The sequence below is a fragment of the Mytilus trossulus genome, chromosome 4, assembly GCF_036588685.1.
Source record: "Mytilus trossulus isolate FHL-02 chromosome 4, PNRI_Mtr1.1.1.hap1, whole genome shotgun sequence".
NCBI classification, from domain to species: Eukaryota; Metazoa; Mollusca; class Bivalvia; order Mytilida; family Mytilidae; genus Mytilus; species Mytilus trossulus.
Genome location: NC_086376.1, coordinates 64,678,706 through 64,701,528, shown reverse-complemented (window position 1 = coordinate 64,701,528; position 22,823 = coordinate 64,678,706). Strand labels below are relative to the sequence as shown.

The window sequence follows — 22,823 nt, the reverse complement described above, 5'->3', positions numbered from 1 at the left end:
AGGGGTATAAATAGGAATGACGCAACCAATGAATTTTGAAATACATGAGATACTTTCTAAAAAAATGCATAATGGAGTGGTATGTGATTCAAAATACTGTTGTATTTCCAACAGGATTAGAATATAATATCCACATTTTATCTTTAAAACTGGCAATTTTTGTTTATGGTACAAAAGACACTAAAGAAAGTTTTCAAATATTTAAAATTTATATTAGAACAAAATGTGTATTTACAATCAGGGCTCTCATAAGAATAAGGTTCTACCATGTCTTTCAAGAAAATGTACATACACAGTGATGATGATGATGCACCTGTTATAATTCATACAAATTCATACATTGACTGTCTACAAAAATATCTTATTAAACTGGCCTATTTTATTTCGGTTGTCAATAACAATCACTTATAACAAATAATAAGAAGCAAATAATAAGACAAACATTTTCCAATATGATGTGAATAGACCACTTTCGAGTTCATCCGTCACTGCAAAAAAATTGTCAATTATACACGCCTTTATGACGTCATTTACCAGATCGAGGGGCTCGCCTGTATCCCTGCACTATTTACATTCATCAAGCGTCTTAGTGATCGTCACTGTGTAGAATAAACTAGAAATAATGGTTGTTCTGTAGGTACTTAATGACAATTCCCTAATGACAGCAGTGCTGGTTGTCAATTTTGAGAATTCAATTTGCCGAATAATTTGTACAATATAGAATTATAGTTTTCCAACCACTCGCTCAACATTGGAATGGAAGTGACGACTCCCCTAAACGCGCAAGAGTTTTTTCCGGTGACGGATGAACTCGAAAGTGGTCTATTGGTGTTATTTCTTTGAATTCCTAAAGATTATACTCATCTGGAATAAACCAAATGACTAATTGAAAAATCCCTTCCAATTGAATTAAAAAATCAACCTGCAACTCTTCAACAAAATTGCATTGCAATCTATAAACCACATATGTGCTACTTCATTTACAGACACTCTCACTACTTTCAAAGAGGTGCAAAAGGTCATACTTATGCCTTTATGTCACAACTTTTGTTTTATAATATTGGACAATTAATGATATCAGTGATTTACACAACATGACCATGATCATCGGACTTACATTTATTTAAGTCCGCAAAAAACTTTTAATGAAACAAGATGACACTCTTCTTAAAAAAGGTAAAAATGGTGCTGAAAAAGATTAACCAATTCTTGCTCTATTTGTGATACCTTTTGCAATGGGCATATAGGACGAAACCGTATTATGTTGAATCTCTAAAAGGAAATTGTTTTCGTCAAAACACACATTTTCCTCAGAATTCCATGCTCTGAGGATAAACCATATTTATATTTACCAGCAATGACTTAATGTTTTAAAACAATATATATATTAAAGCCAGCTGAACATGCCTTCGTCATTTTATGGTTATAATATAATTTTGTTTCATACATAAGAAGGTTTGTGATTAAGACACACTTTCATCCTAAATTATTTCATCACTTTTATTTCATAATAAATTTTTGAACAAATGAAAATATGTAGTGATTATATAAATATGGTTACCGTAATTTAAAAAAAATGCTTAAATGATATTTATTTACATATAAATATTTGTTGGATGTAGAAAATGGATCTTCTGTTTTTTATTCAAATAACTTGATTTTTGTACTGGTATTCAACAGTATCATTCTTATTACTAATGCCCAACTTATCCACCATATTCCAATATAACTTTTCATATCAAACCAGCAATATCACCATGACAAATTTACAACTTTTCATCACAAGAAAAATACACCTTGACAAATAATTTGCCATACAATGAACTTGCAGTAAACAAACCTGCTTCGTTAAAAGAGTATAAATGGCTTACATTATTAAGCAAACACTCTATGATTTACTCTCTACAAGAGCTAAAGCTTTCCTCACAGTTCATGATACATCACTATAAAAACCAATACAATCCCCTAACCGTAACTTTGCCTTTTTACGTTGGACAAATAAAAGTTCACCGGTATTATCTCTCTAGGTCACCTTTTGGACGATTTTCTCTCCATTTTCTTTCTTCACAGGTTTTGCAACATTTGACCTTGACAAACATTTTGTTACAATGTCCCATACGCCGTAAAGCCCGACATACTTTATAACTCATTACATTACTGTCACAATTGTGTTTCTTTAGCTCTGAAAGATAATAAAAACATGTATACTAACTTGTAGTTATTTTTACTACCTTTATTTACAGGAATTGGTTATTTTTGTCAATACAGCTATTCAAGAAGCATTATCTTAAAATCATTTTTTTGTCATAAAACAATCAAAAACATGTTTAACCCCGCCACATTTTTGCGCCTGTCCCAAGTCAAGAGCCTCTGGCCTTTGTTAGTCTTGTATTATTTTAATTTTAGTTTCTTGTGTACAATTTGGAAATTAGTATGGCGTTCATAATCACTGAACTAGTATATATTTGTTTAGGGGCCAGCTGAAGGATGCCTCCGGGTGCTGGAACTTCTCGCTACATTGAAGACCTGTTGGTGACCTTCTGCTGCTGTTGTTTTTTTTCTTTGGTCGGGTTGTTGTCTCTTTGACACATTCCCCATTTCAATTCTCAATTTTACTGAAACTATGTTTTATATCTATTGACTGTTTAAATTTGCTGTATTGTATGATTTAATCAGATATTCAGTAATAAATTAGTACCTCTATCTTGATTAGGACAGGCGTCTGTATTACAGTCTTGAGATTCTGCTGGTTTAAGAGGTTCTGGACAACCAACAGCAATTCTTTGTGATGTCATATTCACACATTCAACCAACCGTATCTGCTGACCACCATTACATGTTTGTGAACACTGAAAATAATAATTCCGATAAAATGAGCCAAATTTCAAGTAAATGTGTTTTTATGACCCTGTCATAGCTGATAGGTTTAAGGTTTACACTTGTCCCTCAGTCTGTGGGTACATCCCAATATTCTGTCCTCTAACTTTAGTTTACTTCAACCAAATTTAATAAAAAACTTATAGAAAATGATTATTACCACAAAACTCGGATCAAGTTTAGCCAGTGACACTTTTACCATTCTGAAATTGTGCCTCTTAATAACTTAATTTAAAAGCAGGGGCATTATCTATGTCCTGTGGACACTTTCTAATATTGATGCACATAAAAGCATAGGCTTACCACAATCAAAATATGTCTTACCAGTTATGTAAAGGGAGATAATATTCTGGTTTATCATTTAAGGGGAGACAATATGTCTAATAATATAAGAGATTGGTATGTTTTTCTTTTTTTTTTTTGCCATGGTGATATACTGTATGTTTTTCAACACTTTTTTTAGACATTTTACCTTGCTCCACTGGCCTTGGATCCATGCAAGGCATGCTGGGACATTACAGTTTTGTAGGTCTGTTGGTCTTTGATCAGGATCACACTGATGTTTATCAGGACAGGTTACAGTTCTCTTCTGTACAGCATAGCCACAAGTAGAAGAGCACTAAAAGGATAAAGAATGATTATTGAACTATAGTTGATTTGAGCAAATTTGGCTTTACATGTTTTAAAGTTTAAAAGTAAAATGAAAATGCTTGAAATAATCCAACATGCATCAACTGCATAAACAAATAATTTATTGATTGTTGTTTGTTTGAAACTGTCTGGCATACAGGCAAATATCTGCACAAGAGAATAAGAAGCTTCAAAATGTTGTGTTTTGTATTTTGGTCTTTTATTATTTTTTTTTTTTTTTTTTTTTGCCATGGTGTTATCAAATTGTACTTGTCTTTAGAGTTGGACTGTCCCTTTTGTACCTTTCACTTGTCTTTTTCAACATTTTTTATGATAATGGAATCAAATTAGTTTAAGCTATTTAAATTAAAAAAAAGTTATGAGATACAATCTACATGATGACTATTATATTAATACCAACAATTGTCTTACCGGATTCCATGGTGAAGTTTTCCAATCTCTACATTTCTCTATGATACAAGATTTAATGGCCGTTGGTTTGGTCAAAATGTCACAATCTTCTTCATCTTTTATATCACCTGATGTCTCATTCTTACACCACACCTGGCGTGTTTGTACTCCATATCCACAGAGACGAGAACACTGATTTAAAAAAAAAAAATAACAATTAAATTTAAAGCATGAACACATGCAGAAAATGATACATCAATGGGATAATTTAAAAATTTAACAATTTTATTTACTTGCAAATATCTTACAATATATATAACAATTTTCTCACCTCAGTCCAACTATCTACTGTCCATTTCAGGTCATCTTCCCCATTACTTTTTGTAAGTATATGTAAATTATCTAAAAGACTGTCCACACTGATAAGGTCAGGTAAAGGTCGTCTCATTCCATCAGGAATCCTTCCTGGTCCAAGTTCTTTTATATCAACCTTGACCTCTGTTTGACCTATATTTTCTATCCCTTGAATTTGATGTTTATGTTGATGTTTATCATTACCCGTCTGACTCTGAATATCTACGATATCCTCGTCCACAGCTTGTGGGATCGTTATGTTTGTTTTTTCATCACCACCCCCTTCTTTGATCGAAATTGTTAATTCTTGTGTTTTGTTAGTTGTAGTATCTATTACATTAGTAACATTACTAGTTTTGTTATTATGAAGGTCATTTTTGGAAAGGGATTTAGAAACATTATTTTCATCATGACCAAGCTCTATCACATTATACATGTCAGGAACAACTTCAAGGTCTTCCTTTATATTTTTGTCATCAGTCGACATTTGACTGACCTCTGATTCAGGTATACCAGTTGATTTATTTTGTAATTCATTATTATTGTCACTAGATTCAGATTGTAAACTAAAGTCCTTGGGTCCAGAAATATGCATTTCAGAGAATATATTATCCATGTCTCTTTCCATTCCATTTTCAAATCCACCTTCATGTAATTCTACTATTTTCCCATTGCCAAGATTTACTTCTTCTAATTTAGCATTTCCATCATTATTATTCAATAAATCTTCTTGTGTATTGCCTTCTAAAATAGTATCTTTTTTATTTAATTTTTCATTTTCATTTGATATTCCATTTGAATTTGAAACTTCTTTAGCTTCTGGTAAATATTCATGAATATTGAATAAATCAGCTGTCGCCATTTCTTTTCTTGTTGTCGTAGGAACAGAAGTTGATGTTGTGGTAGCTGATGTAGTGGTTATCTTTGTAGTAGTAGTTGAAACAGTTGTTGTGGTTGGACAAGTGTGAGTATTACAAGACTCCTGATTGGGTGGCTCAAGGTCAAGATCACAAAACTGGCTACTAACACAAGACACTTTTCTAACTCTTGTTCCACTATCACATTCACTTGAACACTAAAATACAGAAAAGTTAAGACAATTTATAGAGAGAAGTCAAGATTTCAATTTTTTTTGGTGTTTATAAGCAGTTAAATTTCATTATTACAATGAACTTTTGAAATACCGTAAATATTTCAATTTTAAAGATTTATTGACTGATGTTTAACACACTATTGGCTATTTTCTGGCTGTCAATTCTTATTGGTTGAGCAAGTCAAATTGCACAGAGAGAGTGACCAACCATCACCAGATAAAAATTATAAACCTAGTCAACAAGTGAAACTGCGAGCTACTGCTCACTGATGATACCCCCGCCGCAAGTGGATAATATAAATAGTGTAAAAATATGCAAGTGTTCAGTAAACAGGAAGTTGTCAAGTGATGAATCTGAAAACGCATCACACTGTATAGCTGACTTATATAAATCATGAAACCAAATTTCAGAAATCCTTATATTGTAGTTCCGGAGAAAAGTGTGACGAAAATTTTCAACTTGGCTTTCATGTGTAAAATCATACAAGTGTTCAGTAAACAGGAAGTTGTCAAGTTATCAATCTGAAAACGCATCACACTGTATAGCTGACTTACATAAACCCTAAAACTAAATTTCAGAAATCCTTGTATTGTAGTTCCTGAGAAAAATGTGACGAAAAAATAGATAGTGTAAAAATTCGGTAAACAGGAAGTTGTCGAGTGATGAATCTGAAAACGCATAGTTCCTGAGAAAAATGCGATGAAAAAGATTCATGGGACGGACTGACTGATGGACGGACGGACTGACGGACGGACGGACAGACAGAGGTAAAACAGTATACCCCCCTTTTTTAAACGAGGGTATAATAATTAAGGTTAGGAATACAATCGCACCTGTGCTTCTTACTCAGTGTTCATACTCACAACCTAAGTGTTGACAGGCCAGTTAGAATGAGTTCAAATGGAAACAAGGAATTTATACAATTGTTTTGAATTGGTTTTATTGCATTGTACTTACTTTTCCCCATTCCTCAGTGACCCAGTATCCACAAGATACATTGCTACACTTGGACCAGGAGGTAGGCATGGATGCTGAATCACATCCAATAGATAGATCTATACAGGTCACAGTTCTGGTTCTTATTCCACACACATTTTCAGCACACTGCAAATTCAATATAGTGGTATAAGATTATTTTAACTTTTTATTTAGTACAAGGAAATAAAATATGAAGCAAATATTTTCTTCACTCAAAATGTCTTTGATATACTAACATCATTCTAGATTAAATCTAAATAGAATGTAAAATTTAAGACAAAAATTTGAATTAAACATATACATGTATTTCTAATCTTTGAAAATTAATATTTTTGGAAATTCAATTTTGAGTTATGCGAATTTGTTCCAACATGAAATGTATTTTCTTTGGTGTCATTATCAATGCAACCACCATTCAATATATGAACTACTTGCAGTGTTGTTGAATAATCACAAAGGGAGATAAATTCAATCTATCTATTAAGAAATTAGCTTACAGAAGACCAATCAGTAGTCACCCATTCACTGGTCCCAGGACAGGGAACCTTTTCCCTACACCTCTCTGCCTCGGCTGGTTTTTCTAGTTCTTCACATGCAGTATCTTCTAGGGCTATTTGTTCGTCTTTTCCGAGACTCCTCACACATATTACAGTACGACGATGGATACCATCATTACCACATGTGACAGAGCAATGTTGCCACGGTCCTGTCCACCATCTTTAAAAAAAACATAGACTGCTTGAAATTGTTTCAAAAAATATCGTTGGTCAATATAAACTATTTACCAAAAATGATATGATGCAAAGGAAATAAATCCCAACCCCAGAATCAGTTGGTGTTAATAAGGCTATTTATTAATATTTTTCAAGGTGAAATCATAGTCCCATTAAATAAATGCTATATCTATTGTTGTCTGTGGAGTAAATTCAATGAGAACAGTTGCATTCAATGTTTTCAATTTATAATTTAGAGGCTTTTGAAAAGTGAACTTCGAGTTATGCCACTTTGTACAGACTGGGATTTTTTTTTCTTCTGCAAAGCTATCAATGCATACTATTCAATGATGAATTAAAAACAGTATTGTCATGGAATACTTACAAAGGGAGATAATTCAAATACTGTGGATGGGATACAAATTTTCATGGATTTCATTGGTATAATTAACCATGAATTTAGATGATCAATAAAGAATAAATTTTCTACAGATTTATTAATTATGCAAATTTTGGTAAAACCATGAATTTAAATATCCACTAAAAGACAAATATTTCTCTATCTTCTAAAATTGTTACCCACAAAAATAAATGAATCCACAGTATATCTAAAAGAAACATTAACCTTGATGAACAGGAACATATTTAAACACGGATGCCCCACTCGCGCTATCATTTTCTATGTTTAGTGGACTGTGAAATTGGAATAAATTCTCTAATTTGGCATTAAAATTAGAATGATCTTATCAAAGGGAACATGTATACTAAGTTTCAAGTTGATTGGACTTCAACTTCATCAAAAACTACCTTGACCAAAAACTTTAACCTGAAGCGGGACAGACCGACAAACGAACAGTAAGAGGCACAGACGGACGAACAGACAGACGGACGGACAAAAGAACAGACAAACGGACGCACAGAACAGAAAACATAATGCCCCTCTACTATCGTAGGTTGGGCATAAAAATTACCAGTATATGTAAGAGAAAAATTTACCTTGCTGGACAGAGATGTGCATTACAAACTCTTTGTTTATCATCAGGATTAGATGTTGAGTTACAATAAATATCATCTACAATTCCTGCTTCTTTCTCCACACAAATAACTTCTGATCTTTGGGTACCTAAAATAAAATACAATCCCTGTACTCAAATCGTTTACCCAACATCTCAATCATTTTATTCAGGAGGTTAAGCAAACAAATAATTTAAAATCTCTTTTTTTAAATCTATAATATATTGAGCCACATTAAAAATCAAGCCAGTACATATGATACAGATGCACACTAAAACATCTATCCAATACCATATATCATTTGCCTTGTATCATATTATTTTTAGAACATATCCTGTCTCACATGCAGTGGCAGACTATTAGGATGTAGAAAGCATATGCCCTCCAACCCTTTGATTGGAAAATAAATATAAAAAAATAAATAGTTAATATCATGTAATCATTCAAATTTTTTCCCATGCTAACCCACTTCTTTTTTGTCTTGAGGATCAATTATAGATAGGTTTTCTGAACTATTACACAACCTACCTCCCCCACAAGAAGATGTACAATGTGTCCAGTCTTGGTACTGCCAGGTAAAGTCAGGTGGTCTCATGTCTGTAAAGTTCTCCTTGGGTACAGTATATTCAAATCTAACACCAGGATTTCTGCCCTGGAGCAATAGCTGTAATGAAAAAGACTAATTAATATATCTAAGTGACTATCACTTAAATATGAAAACTCATTTGAATTATTTTTATTAATTTACTGGGTGGTTTAAACTAATTGAAATTTCAAATTCCTATTTTATGTATCCCTAGTAAACTTAAGTTTGAACACTTCAGCTGTAGGAATAAAGTTTAATAATATCTTGGACACCATAAAATGCAGCTTCCTATGGCATATTGCATTAAAATTACATTGACCTATACTTTGTATTCCTCAACACCTCATAATCATTGGACTAGGTAAGGTAATAATTAAATGATAATGGTGGCTTTACCAATCAGATGACCTTGAACTATAACCTTGATTATACTTTGGATCTCTGAATGCCACCTACTGATTCATTATAACAAGTTCAGTAATAGTTGAATGATGGTTATGAAGATTGGTTATTGATCACCCCAACAATTTGTTAGGTACATACATACATACTGATATTTGGACCAATGGATATTTGAACATATCTATACATCCCTTCAGCATCTATGTGTGATAAATCATTAACCAATCAAAGTTTATTCTTAAATATAAGGGACTACATCAAAAGTTCAATTTAGGATAAAAAACTTAATTCATTTTTACTGCCCCCCCCCCTCTTAACTTAATTTGGGGAAAATTGATTTACCAAGAGGGATATATGTAAAAGTCGATTTTAGATATACAAAACTTGTAGAATTTTAACCACCCCACCCCCAAACTATTTGATTTAAGTTTTTTTATCCTACATCAATCTTTTGATGTCGTCCCTAACAAATAAGGAATCTCACCATGATATGTAATGGTTCCTTCAGTGGTCCAGCAGCTTTGAACATCTCCTTGTTTCTATGTCTTTGATATGTTAAAATGGTCCCAGCTATTTCATAGTCCCCACTCCACTGTATAAACCAATTACCATTAAGATAGTATTCTCCTTTGTCATTCTGCACGGCTAGATAGTTATTAGCTTCTGCCACTTCTTCTACCAAAAGGTTACGTGCATTCTTTGGTATTATAGCAGCTTCTACATAACCTGTTGTAAGAAAAGAGAACTTTGAAAAATTATTTGATAACTATGGTACTTCCACTGGAATTAATGAGTGTTGTTTTAGACAAGAACTCACATTTATTGTCATATTCATTAAAAAAATTGGCTATAACTCTTTTTGCGAACTTTATAATAATTTATCCTGTCAAATATTTACTTAGTTTCATCAATCTGGGTTAGTTTATTATTATTTTTTATGTAATCTAGATAGTATACTTCAACTGTGTTATAATACATAGTTTATTATAATAAATTATTCCATTTTAGTAAAATGAAAGAAATTTTTACCTAAACCCTGAGTTTCATTATATTGGTCCTTAATGGTTTCACATGTAGTCCCATCCCCTCTACACACACCACAATGGTCCTCTTTGGCATTGGAATTAATCACATAATCACAACCAACATGCTGAAAATAAAACATAATCATTGGAAGTAATCACAAAGTCACAACCAACATGCTGGAAATAAAACATAATCATTAGAAATAATCACATAATCACATCCTACATGCTGAAAATAAATCATGATCCTTGGTATTAATCATATATGTTGTCCACCTGTTGTTATGGAAATGTTTGAGGGAATATCTTTTATTTTTTTTAATTTAAAGACTTGGGTTTTTTTCCAGCAAAATTTATGAATAAACTCAATATAAGTTGGCTAACTGTCTATGAAGTATCAAAGATTTGGGTTAAATTCAAAAATTGTTACCATCTTTATAAAAAAAAATCATTATATAGTTGTTGTAAGATTTTTCCTATTCATATCGTTTACATTTTATATTAAAATATATTTTAAAAATATTTAAGATAGACCATTCTTAAATGTTTGTAAAAAAACAATCTGCCCTACCCAGCTATTTGAGTCTTTGATCTATATTTATATATTCTATATCTCTATGTAATCTATGTAGAGTGACATTCTGAATTCAAATGGTGTAAGTACCGACTTCTACTAACACCAGGGGGCCTCTTGAATAAATTGAAGTTAGGTAATTGAATGAACACTTCAGTGTATTAGATTCATCATGCAATTGTGCTTAAATATTCGGTGATGAATTACCATTATCATAATCTAATTTTCTTGTAGTAGAATAACCTTGAACATGGCATATATCAGCTAACAATATACAAACTTATTACCACATATAAATAGATATTTCAATTATATACCATTGCCAAACTGCATCACTGTAACTAATCATAAACTTTTGAAACATATTGATGTATATCTTAATGCATTCTGTTATTTGGAGAATTATATTTTATTGGCAGATCTTTCTGATAAGTTTATTCAGTACTTTTATAAAGATTTTGGACAATGTAAATAGTATGGCATATTGTGTAGAGACCTTTCTGTTGTTGAAGATTGCATGTTGCTCTTAAGATTGCTTTTGGTTGATTTTGTCTATGGTTTACTTTTAAATTATTGCAAGCATAAAATTAAGATTTTAAAATGGGGAATGTGTCAAAGAGACAACAACCGGACGATAGAGCAGACGACAGCAGAAGGCCGACAATGGGTCGATGACTGAATACTAAAAAAATATATTGGTAGCAAGTTTCTTTGATTGAAGTAAATTAGAAAGATATTCAACTTGTTAAGTGTTTTGGTATTCTGAGAAATAGACTTTAATTGCAGAATTGAATTTTTATTTTTTTTCATTTTTCATAGAATAGTACAATTCAGAGCTTCATAATAGTTTGACCACCTATCTATTGTTGAATGTTATTAAATGTTATGATTATTTTTTTATTGTCATGGGGTTGCTGTAACTTTTTTTTAACCCCATAGTTCCCTTTTCTTCATTCTTACTAATACAACTAGTTTGGTATCAGTTAGTTCATTGTTTATATGTAAAACTTACCATACATTTCCCACTGATACACATATTCTTTTTTCCAGGGGTACATGGCGTACCATCAACAACGGTATCTCTCAGCATCACAGAGAAGAATTTATCTTTGGGTTTACAATGTAACTGGCAAGGGGTATCTGTAAAATATCATAAACTCTTGTATCTTTTGCATCAAATGCATTAAATTATACCTGACAAGCAAAACAAAAATACCTTTTCTGTTTCTTAATGAGGGATAGAAAATACTACATCACAATGTCAGAAGCTATCAAAATCCATCTAGAACTTGTCAGGATTTTTTTACAATTTTTACAGCTTCAGGCTATCAAGAATCCAAATGAAAGTTGTCAAGATTTTTTTATAATTTCTTCCTCTTTTATGTTGCATTATCAAATATCAAATTAAAAAAAATATATATCAATTCTTAGGTGCCAAAAAAGATATGAAATAAAATAAAGTGATTTTTTTTCTCTATCTCACAATTTCTCACCTTACAACTATATATATAAAGATCTTACAGTGACTAATGTCATATTTTACAGATGTCAAAATGAGTACTATGTTAAAATCTAACTTTAAATAGACTGCATGTTTAAATGATGTTTTGTTTAAAGTTTCAGTAATCACAAGAAAAGTCCATCATTTAAGCTCTTACAAACCTAGTCACACATTTTAAAATCACACTCTCTGCTGACAACATTTTTGTTGTTCATTTTTTTTTTTAGAGTTGTCAGTGAGAATGTTAAAAAAGATGCTGCTGTTGTGACTCTAGCTTAGGTAAGGCAGAAGTTTCAATTCCCATTAACTAGTTAAACTTTCCCATATTCTTAACATGCCTGAACCTAGTCCAGTGTGTTATTCTGTACATCTTTTAATTGATAATATAATTAACTTGATTGTTTTGCATTCTTGACAAACATTTAACAGATCACATGAAAGTTTTGGCTTATTCTCAATATCAAATAACAACATTGACCCTGAACTGTTTACTTTCTTATAATGTTGTCTTTGGATAGAGATGGATAAATCTTTGATAATTTTCTGCAAATCTCTATATTTCTTAGATCTCTTTTTTATTTAACAGAATTTTCTCATTGCATATAATATAATCTTACTTGGTGTCGGTACAGCCTCCCATTCATAAAGTCCATTCTTATATGGAATGTAATTAAATTCTTCACACTGTACATGGCGGAAACTGGGAACATTTTCAGGACATGGCTGGAATAAATCATAAACAAAATGTGTTGCTTATAATATTGATACACAGTTTTTTAGTTCTCTTAAAATGATGGATTGGTGTACTCTTACTTTCATTTTGAATTTTTAGTGCAATTCTCATTTTTGCACTAAAAATAAGTATAAAATTCTTCAACTTTTATATAAGATGATTCATTTACTTTTTAGGGTAAAAATTTTGACTATATGTGATTTCATGGTTTTGCCATAGATAGTATACATGTACAAGCCAATAAAAAAAATGTGGATGGTAGTTTTTAAACATTAAAACTTGTGCTTCAATAAAACCACAAAACCCAAGAAAATTGGTACCCTGTGAATAATGATAAATCTACAGAAAAATAGATTTATACATAATCTGTTGGGAGAATGTAATGCTAAATTCCAAATTGTTTTAACTTGTTCACTAAGATACAAATGTTGATATCTGAAATGTTTACATAATGTCCCAGTACTTTCGTAAATCTAACATTTTGATTAATTAAATCTCTGTAGTTACCACAAATAAATGTTTAACGCTATGTAATCTGACAATATGAAACAACTTGGTATCATATAAAACAACTTGATAGTGTCAACAATAGCATCAGGCGATTCTGTTAAAACAGTTATCTAATTTGAGATAAAAAAAATAAAAAATAAAAAAATTGATAACTGAAAGTGCAAGACCATAAAATATGAAGGGAACTAGAACCAGATTTTGAAGAATTATTATAAAACTCTAATCTTTGTTTGACTGAAATTCCATCATTCACTTTCAAAGAAATCTTTAATCCTGTTAGCTTGGATATGATTTAATGTCAGATATTCTTTAACTATTAATGTTTTTTATTATCCCTTTGGTTTATTCTGTCTCCTTTTTAATTACTCTTGATTCATTATTATTTTTGTGGAATACCAATTTTGTGGATTTCATGTAACAGTGGCAGATCCAGAACTTTTCCTAAGGGGGGGTGGGCCGCTGACTGAACTAAGGGGGGGCCAGCTCCAGTCATGCTTCAATGATTCCCTATATAATCAACCAAATTTTTCTCACCAAAGGGGGGGCCCGGGCCCGCCAGGGCCCCCCTGGATTCGCCTATGGTGTTATAGGCTAACCACAAATTTTTAATGTTTTACAAAGTACAAATTTACTAAAGGTTTTAAAAATGCAGATTTGTAGTAACCACGAAATCAAATATCAAAGAAACAATCAATTTTTTTCTTCAATCCAAGAAAATTGGTATCCAAATAAAATAATTGAATCAACAGTAACAAACTGCTGGGTTGCTTACTCAATAATGTTTATTTTATACCTTCTCTTCACTTGTTCTTTAAAACAAACCTTCACATTTTTATTCTCTTTCGTTGGATATTTTAAGGTTGAATCCTAAAATTCATTGAACCAAAAGTAACAGTGTACAACAAGTACCTGGTTCCCTTATTAAAATCAGTTCTTTGTGACATTTGTTGTTTTGTTAGATGTTTTTTTACCATATATTTAACATTTTTCTATCGGTGTTGAAATACGTATGTCTATGAGTCTAGCAATTTTTATCTCTACTCACCTCAGTGTTACAGATTCTGAATCTTTTCCTTTCTCCAATACAGTATTTACCTCCATGTGATGGTCTGAAAAGTACAAACACCATTAAAAATTCAATTCATAATAAAATAACCCAGTTTTAGTAAGGTTTGTGTTGCTCAGTCTTAAATATTCTATGTAGGGTTTGAGGGTGATCATTTGTCATTTAGTCATCATTGTTTATTTTTGTCATCAGTTTCAAAAAACTGTTTTTATCCCAATGGTATCTTTAACCTCTTTTTTACTGTGGATATAAGGTGGATAATATACTTACTGTGGATTATCACAATGTCTCTCTATGGCAGACACACCAGCATCACATGTCCGTGTACAATCAGACCAACTACTCCACTCTCCCCAATTCCCATTAATGGCTTCTGGTCTCTCACCAATCTCTACACACTTCCCATTAAAACACCACTGCAAATACCACAAAACATCAGTGTATGGTTATATATACTCAATAAAGTATGACTATAAAACAATGTATTATTCAAATATTGGAATTTACTTAATCTAGTTTAAATAAATCTAAAAAAAAAATTGATGTGTAAAAGTTTGTTCTTCTCTGCTGGGATGAAAAACCTTGTCAGATGCTGAATTGAGTAGTTTAACTTTTGAGGATTCAGGAACGGCCAAATAAATTGTTTGGACTTAATTTAAGTATATTATGATGCAGGAAAGGACACATTACTATTAGCAAAAGTTCCGAATTTGGAAATTAGTTTCTCCTCCAGAATTCAGATTAGCCCTCTCCCCACATTTCCTTCTTTTGTTTAATAAACTAAAAACTCAAAAGGTGTGATGCAAAAAACTTTAATTGAAATAAGCAAACACAAATAAATTGTTTACTCAAAGATTCTGTATTCTTGGTGTATGACAATATTATAGACTACCTTGTTTTTGCCGCAAATGGTCCCTTCTGCTGCGGCTTCTAATCTAGTAGAACATCTATTATTAACTCTACACCAAAGAGTATTACATATGTCCTCCTACAATATATAAATAGAATGTTCGTTACGTCAGAAGTTCGTTAAAATGGTAAACAAAAAACATGAAAAAGCTTCTGGTTTCTTTTGAAAGTTTTTTGTATACATTAAATATGATGGTTCTGTTTATTGAGTATATATCTTGAAGTTTGTTTTCAGTAAATTAGAAGGTAATTGTTTATGTAACTGTTTATATTCAAAATGTATTTTTAACCTAATAAAATATGACATAATCTTTTATAACTTTTAAAACACATGTGCAGAATTATTCAAAGAAACAGTAATCCTTGTATCAAAATCTTCCTACAAATACAAAAATCTTCAAAGCTGTGGGGTTTGTTTTCTGTTTCATATTTCTTATTCTTTTTTTTGTATGGCAACATATGATATATACCCTGGGTTCACAAAAAGTTATACATAACATGTAATTCAGAAAAAAAATCAAGAAAATGTTCTTGTTAAACTAGATAATTTGATTGATTGACTGTTATTTGGTTGTTAAATGTTTTATGTCCATTAGTGTCAGACTATAATGGATTATAAGCATAGCTTAATCTTCGAAATGCATTTTTGAAGAAAGAAAATTATTGATAAGTCGATACAAAATTTTGCACTTTAATTATCTGCCCCTTATTTCATGAATACTATCCAAAATTTCCTCAAATAGAATTTTTCATTTGTTTTATAAAATATTGTTTTTTTCATGTCATTTCAAAATAAAATGGAAGAATATTTATGTCACATTATTGATTTTTTTAAGGTCATATATAGCTATTTAATCATTGTGCATTATTTTATTATTTCTGAGTACACTATAAAACATATTTTAAGTATGTTAACCAAAAGTAAAAAATAAAAAGCTAGCTATTGCCCATTAAATCCCAGAAAAGTATTACAGGAAAACTAATGAAACCATAGTAATTATACCTAGAACTGGTTGTTCTCCAATGGAAAAAGTACAATAAACGAGGTATAAGAACATTATCAGTATTTTTGCTTTATAAATGTTTTTTAGGTATGTCCTATTTTGTGCTATTTGGTTTTTTTTCTTATACATAAACTTGGTAATAGCATCTTCCAAGCTAACTGTTAGATATATCTTAATACCTACACGTTTCATGCCTTCACATAACGCTGCACCTGGTCCATACATTAATCTACACTGATGGTCAGCATCATACATGGTCCCAGGGGGTAATACTGGATAGTTAAATGACTCCTCTCCTAAATTTCCTGGGTCATCATTCAAACAATATCCCCATCCACGACTGAAACATACAATTATATATATACATGCTCTTTATGCTCTTTATGCTCTTAATATACACAAACAGAGGATACTTTTAATCGAATTGTGTCTTTTGGATTATGAAAGTATTCAGGCATCAGAAATTTCAGTTCTAAGTGTTCCTTTAAATTTCAAGAAACAAAGCTGATTCTTATCATAGACTAAAAAAATCATGTCTGCCATTTACAGCCAGCAAAGCCTTCATACTATTGTAAGGTGTTTTGATGGAGAGAAAACAGTGTTTCAAGTTTATATTGAAACTAATTTAATTTTAAGAGACTACAATTTTTATAGTAAAAACTTACTCTACAAATTTAGTTATTTCTTTTTTACTGCATTTTGACCACTTCATGTTTGGTGACGCGACCAGGAGATGAGATGACATCACATACATAAAATCATCTTCGTCTTTCATTTCACAGCTGTTATGAATCCCATCATGCTTCATTCCAAAGCTGAAGAAAACATTTCAATTCATCAGCAGGCATCAGATTTTTTTTTCTTTGAAGGTCATATGTTTATTTTTAAATTACTATTTTGAACTTATCAGTTATAGACAGTAATTTTTCTAATCTCTACAGATATTTTTTATTTTGTTTTTTTTAGTGTTTTGTATTTCTAAAGTTCATTTGATTTTTTTTTATCTCATCAATATTTATCAAATTCTAACTAAATCTAATGTGTTTTTTTTCTAAAAAAAAAAACCAACATTGAACTGTTTAAAAAGTTTCATTTTTTTATTTTTAATAAAGTGTAATATTGTCAACATTGAATCTCAAGAGTATATGGATGAAAGTTGTATTTTGAATTTACCTGAACCCTAAAATTAAAACTACAAATATCATTATACTTATTGTTCTATAATCATGTCAGCACATTTATAATTTACAGCAAAATGCCTGGAATGTGTAGGTAAAGGTCATATATAATAGTCCTACATACACAGCAAGCAAGCAAGCTAACCAAATTATTAGAAAATAAATTTAAAGATATGTTGCAGCTACTCTCTGTTTTGATAAGGTCTTAACTGAAATGTAACCATCCTTAAGCAGACTAGGAGCTAAACACACTGTATCTTATCACTTATTTAATATTCAAGGTGATATGATGACCTTGAGATGTCTTTTTTGGTTTTTCTATGTTGTTATGTTTCAGTTGTGTCAACATATATCCCACATCTCCTTTTATTCGTTGTTTTTTTATACAGTACATTTCCAGAAAATGACATTAAATATTCTTACTTTTGCCTACCTAAGTTCTTGTGCTAGAGTTAAAAAGCCTTTTCATACATTTACAGAAAAGATCCTTAAAAACTTCTTACTTGTGTCCAAGTTCATGAGCTACGGTAAAAGCCATGGCCAGCCCTGTATCTTCATTGATATTACAGCTACGATGAGGCTGACACATGCCTGACATCATAGATAACCCTAAAGTACTACAGGGTTCATTCATACGGGAACATATATCCTTCCTACAAAATATAACAATTTTCAATTATATCTTTAATACAAGATTTCTTTGCCTTCATTAGAAATTTGTATACAAATAGTTAATTCTATATGTATCAAACATAATCAGTTTTGTGTTATGTGAAATAACTGGAGTATAATTTCATACACAAATATTCAATATTCATTTATTATTTATATCTATTTTCATATAATTTTGGAAAAGTTTTAATAAGGTGAAGTTACTCTATTCAAATTCAGAAGTTTTAATTCCAACTACTGCCACATTTTACAAAGCTCCAGTCGAAATTATAAATGAAATTGAATATTGGTAAGAAATTTTGTAAAAAGAAGACACATTCTTAACAAAAAAGATTGTTGTTTGATAACTATAAGAGAAAAAGCAATGAACAAAATGCACTTAGGATCTAAGCATATACATGTATAATGGGAGAATACAAATTTTTTTTTATAAATAATATACTTATGGGTTGTTAATTTTAAGGTCTTTTGGAAAATCTTTTTTTTGCTGTATTTAGATCCCTCTACCAAGAAATTTGTTTTGCGTGCATGCCTACAATAATTGCGGTTTTTATCCAACGCAAACATAGGTTTCAACATTGTTTTTTTAATTTAGACTTGTTTATATATATAACCAGGACATAAATAGTAATTGAATGTCAGTTCAATAATCTGTCTAAATCATGTGACATTCATTCCAATCTAATTTCCTCAAATCTTACTTAGTAAGCAGTATAGCTATATCATGGTGGTTTGGATGGTCATCATCTTTAAAGTTCATGTTCATCTGCCATTTACAGAAACTTCTCAATGATTTGTCAGCATGATGATTAATGACTAGATCTTCCTGTCAATTAAATAATAAACATTTTTTCAAAGACATTTACATTACATTTCCCCCCTGAAATTATGTTTTGGTCCTCAATGCTTCTCAACATCATACTATAATTAAACCTGTTAACTTTGTCCATTCAAGAGTTATTTACGAGTCTGATGTAGATGAAACACCCTTCTTATGTAAAAATTTAAAAGCCTGGTATCTTTTATAAGCTTATTTTTATTCTTACTAAAAAAACATCAATATAATAATAATACTAAAAAAATACATTTTTCACTTCAATCAATGTAATATGGTTTCCTAAATAATATTTACCAAATCATTTCCATAAAATTGATCATGACTGTAAAGAATTAATTTAGACATAACTGCCAGACCTAATCAAAAATAGTATCTCACAACCTAGTTTCAAAGGAAACACCTCAATGAAGCAAAATCCATTAAAACTCCCTTTCTTTTGAGTTAATTACTCATGTGGATCAGTTAATATTTTTGAGAATTTGTTTAATCTTATTTGCAGAAACATTGATGTTCTATACAGTAATTTTCTAATACTTTTAATTCACACCAGTAGACAGTTTTTTCCATGCATTTTTATTATCTTTAACCTGGGAACAGTATACCAATATACAAATGTATATGTTCATGCTTTAACATATGAAATAACACCAGGAAATGAACACTCTTCTTTTCAAATGTTTAATGGGGATATATATGCCAACTTACTATAAAGGTTTTATTATTAAAATTATAATTCATGGACTCTTTAAACTGTCTATCAACTTTGCCTCCTCTAAACAACCTTATACTGCAACTGTTCCTATAAAGCCTTGTTTATGACTTAGATAATGTGTTTTTGTAGAGTCATTAAACAATGCATATGTAGGGAAATTTACTTTGTCCATTTTAAACGCTGTTGATTTTTACCCCAAATATTTCATTTGGAACAGTCATAAGAGTTATAGTATAAAGTGAACAACCATACATTGTCTTTAAATATCGTTTTATCTATACTTAGTTATGAACAGGATTGAAATTTTTTGCCTACTACCTGTCTCTAAGCCTTGTACAAATAATGAAATATTTTGAGAAATGTATGGATATTCTAAATTTACATTAGTGGTGATTGAAGGTTACATACTCTTAGACTTCTTTTTGACAATTTTCCTTCATGTGTTTGTGTTTCTCCTTCTTTTTCTCTTAATAGTCTAAATTTATTTAAAAATTTAACTGAGTATGCAAATTGTTTAAACCCAAAATAGATTTTATTTGTGAATGTCCAAAGTCATGGTAAACCTCATCTTTATGATAATTGTTTGATCCTTTATGTCATTATAACTGATAGGTACGATTTTTTCCCAACTTCATTTTTTTTGCAGATTTTTTCTAAAGGTTGCAATTCTGTTTATATAGACAATGCATTTTCCCATAGGAACATCCTTTTGGGACTAAAGCTGTGCAACTTTTACTATGAAGTTTAGTGAAAAATTATATCCCAGAAAGGAAAGTTGATATGCACTACTATTTTATTCAAAGGTCAAAATATAGGGCTGTTCGGCATATTTTCAACATATATATGTCCTGAACTTCTGAGAGTTTAAACTTATACTAAAATACCAAACTACCCCTACCTCCACTATTGGACTTCCTTGAGAAACAGCTGTATTTACAAAGTGCAACCTATAACTTGTCAATATATTTAACCTTGATTTTTATAGAACCTTTAAGTTTTGTAGATTTGTTTTTCTTGTTTCTTCCTCATATCAAATGATATGTCAATTTCTTCAATATTTTTACAATTGTTTAGATGCCCTTAGAGATGCAGGCTATTAGTTATTGTTGAAGGCAAAATGTTAACCCTTTACCATTGACAATAACTTATTACTAAGATACATTGCAGTATAAATCAATGAAGCAAAACATTAAAGAACTAAAAATAAATGTTCAACCAAAATGTGCTTAAATCATTATGCTTAAACAAAATGTTAACCTTTTTGAATTATGGTTTTTCGATAGGTGTCTGTCTTAAGGATATTACATAACACCTAGGTAAAAAATACAAAACTCTAAGGTATTTCCCTAACAAAAATTTCACCTTCACGTTATTTCATTTGTGTCTTTTAAAATTGTTATCTTTGTTGTTAAAATTTGGTGTTTTAAGTGATCTCATTTATTGACCAAGGATTAGTCTGGCGTCGTTATAAAATGTCAAGTGGAATTGTCACCATATTGATATCTGATTTATTACTATACTTTAAATAGTTGACACCTATACACATATACTTCAAATAGATATATAGTACATACAATATAAGGATACTAAGTGACAAAGTACTATTTGTAGAGTATAAACTTTACCAAGAGCAGGAACTATCAGACAACTATAGGTGGAATTTCCATCTATAATGAAATTCAAAACAGTGTGGCTGTGGCCATTGATTGACACATTAAATTCATCCATTGACTGGGACAATTTACGCGAACATTTGTCTGTAACAACCACTGTTCACGACGTACCTACAATAGACATTCAAACTGTGGGGTCACCAAAGGTTTCTTAACGCCTTTAACTATAAAATATTTGCGAAAAAATAATCAGGAATAACCTTTATGTTTAGATTTATATAATTGATATAAATCAAAACATCGCTTTTTTTCTGAATATTTTTCGAATTACTTTAATAAGGTGTTGAGAACCTTTGGTGACCCCATAGTTTTAAGTGTCTTTAAAAAGTACATAGTCAGCAGTGGTCTTTACATACAAACGTTCACCTAAATTGTCCCAGTCAATGGATGAATTTAATGTGTCAATCAATGGCCACAGCCACACTGTTTTGAATTTCATTCTATTTTGAGCTGAATTGGGGAAAAAAATCAGAATTTTTGGCCCTTATGCAACTTTTGGTCTTTTAAATTTCTAGATTCCAGCGTCTCTGATGAATCTTTGATAGACGCAACACACATGTGATGTACAAAATGATAGCTTAAAACTGGTATCTTTGATGTATTTTTATGTTCATTTTTGTCCAATAATTCTATATTTAGAAACCAGTTACATATTATTATATACCTGATGTTCCTCTAGCAGGACCAGCCTGACTAGAACTATATTAATAGCATTCCCTAAAGAGGCATCATGGAATAAACTGACTACCTGAAAGTAAAAAAAAAATCTGTTTAAATAAAATTCTTTAATCATATATAATGCATGTTAATAATCAAGCATATTATAATGGTGTTAACTGTGCGGTAGGGTGGGAGCCTAGACCCAGAGATAATTAAAACTTGTGAGGTACATATAGGTAACAGTAATATTTGGGCTTTTAGAGCTGACTATGCGGTGTGGGTTTTGCTCATTTGTTGAAGGCTGTACAGTGACCTTATAACTACTGTGTTATTTGATCTCTAGTAGAGATGTCTCATTGGCAATCATACCACATCATATTTTTACAAGTAGATCAAGATAGTACAGAATGTTTGGAAAATCCAAACTCAAGAAAAATTGAGAAAAAGAATCAATGAATGCTTGGCAGAGCAGCAGATTGGGACAATAAGACTTTTAATGGTTAAAACTGCCTGCAGGTATCAACTACTTTATATCATTTGTTTATAAAAAAAAGTATTATGAAATATGAAAAATATTTTTTTACCACAGAGACCACCCCATAAATCATAACAATTAATCATTCTTGTGCATCTGTATATTCAATTCAATTTGATATAAAATTCATAACAAATGAAAAACAATCATAAGGAAACTGTTTCAAAATAAAAA

At 30.8% G+C, this 22,823-nt stretch overlaps 1 protein-coding gene across 1 annotated transcript in view; it reads right to left on the bottom strand.

Annotated features, from left to right (window-relative positions):
• Positions 1-826: 826 nt before the first annotated feature.
• The window catches only part of LOC134715754 (A disintegrin and metalloproteinase with thrombospondin motifs 7-like), a 54,713-nt gene continuing 32,716 nt past the window's right edge, over positions 827-22,823 (bottom strand). Inside the window, exons 5-25 of the mRNA XM_063578169.1 lie at positions 22,119-22,202; positions 18,933-19,057; positions 18,063-18,212; positions 17,047-17,196; positions 16,565-16,721; positions 15,361-15,456; positions 14,739-14,884; positions 14,448-14,511; positions 12,777-12,882; positions 11,671-11,798; positions 10,089-10,209; positions 9,544-9,785; positions 8,600-8,735; positions 8,054-8,180; positions 6,842-7,061; positions 6,324-6,470; positions 4,250-5,347; positions 3,940-4,110; positions 3,350-3,496; positions 2,699-2,849; positions 827-2,182 (exon numbers count right to left, since the gene is read on the bottom strand). Of these exons, the coding sequence (XP_063434239.1) occupies positions 2,016-2,182; positions 2,699-2,849; positions 3,350-3,496; positions 3,940-4,110; positions 4,250-5,347; positions 6,324-6,470; positions 6,842-7,061; positions 8,054-8,180; positions 8,600-8,735; positions 9,544-9,785; positions 10,089-10,209; positions 11,671-11,798; positions 12,777-12,882; positions 14,448-14,511; positions 14,739-14,884; positions 15,361-15,456; positions 16,565-16,721; positions 17,047-17,196; positions 18,063-18,212; positions 18,933-19,057; positions 22,119-22,202 (3,933 nt within the window). The 3' untranslated portion in view covers positions 827-2,015. The remainder of the gene's footprint in view (positions 2,183-2,698; positions 2,850-3,349; positions 3,497-3,939; positions 4,111-4,249; positions 5,348-6,323; positions 6,471-6,841; positions 7,062-8,053; positions 8,181-8,599; positions 8,736-9,543; positions 9,786-10,088; positions 10,210-11,670; positions 11,799-12,776; positions 12,883-14,447; positions 14,512-14,738; positions 14,885-15,360; positions 15,457-16,564; positions 16,722-17,046; positions 17,197-18,062; positions 18,213-18,932; positions 19,058-22,118; positions 22,203-22,823) is intronic.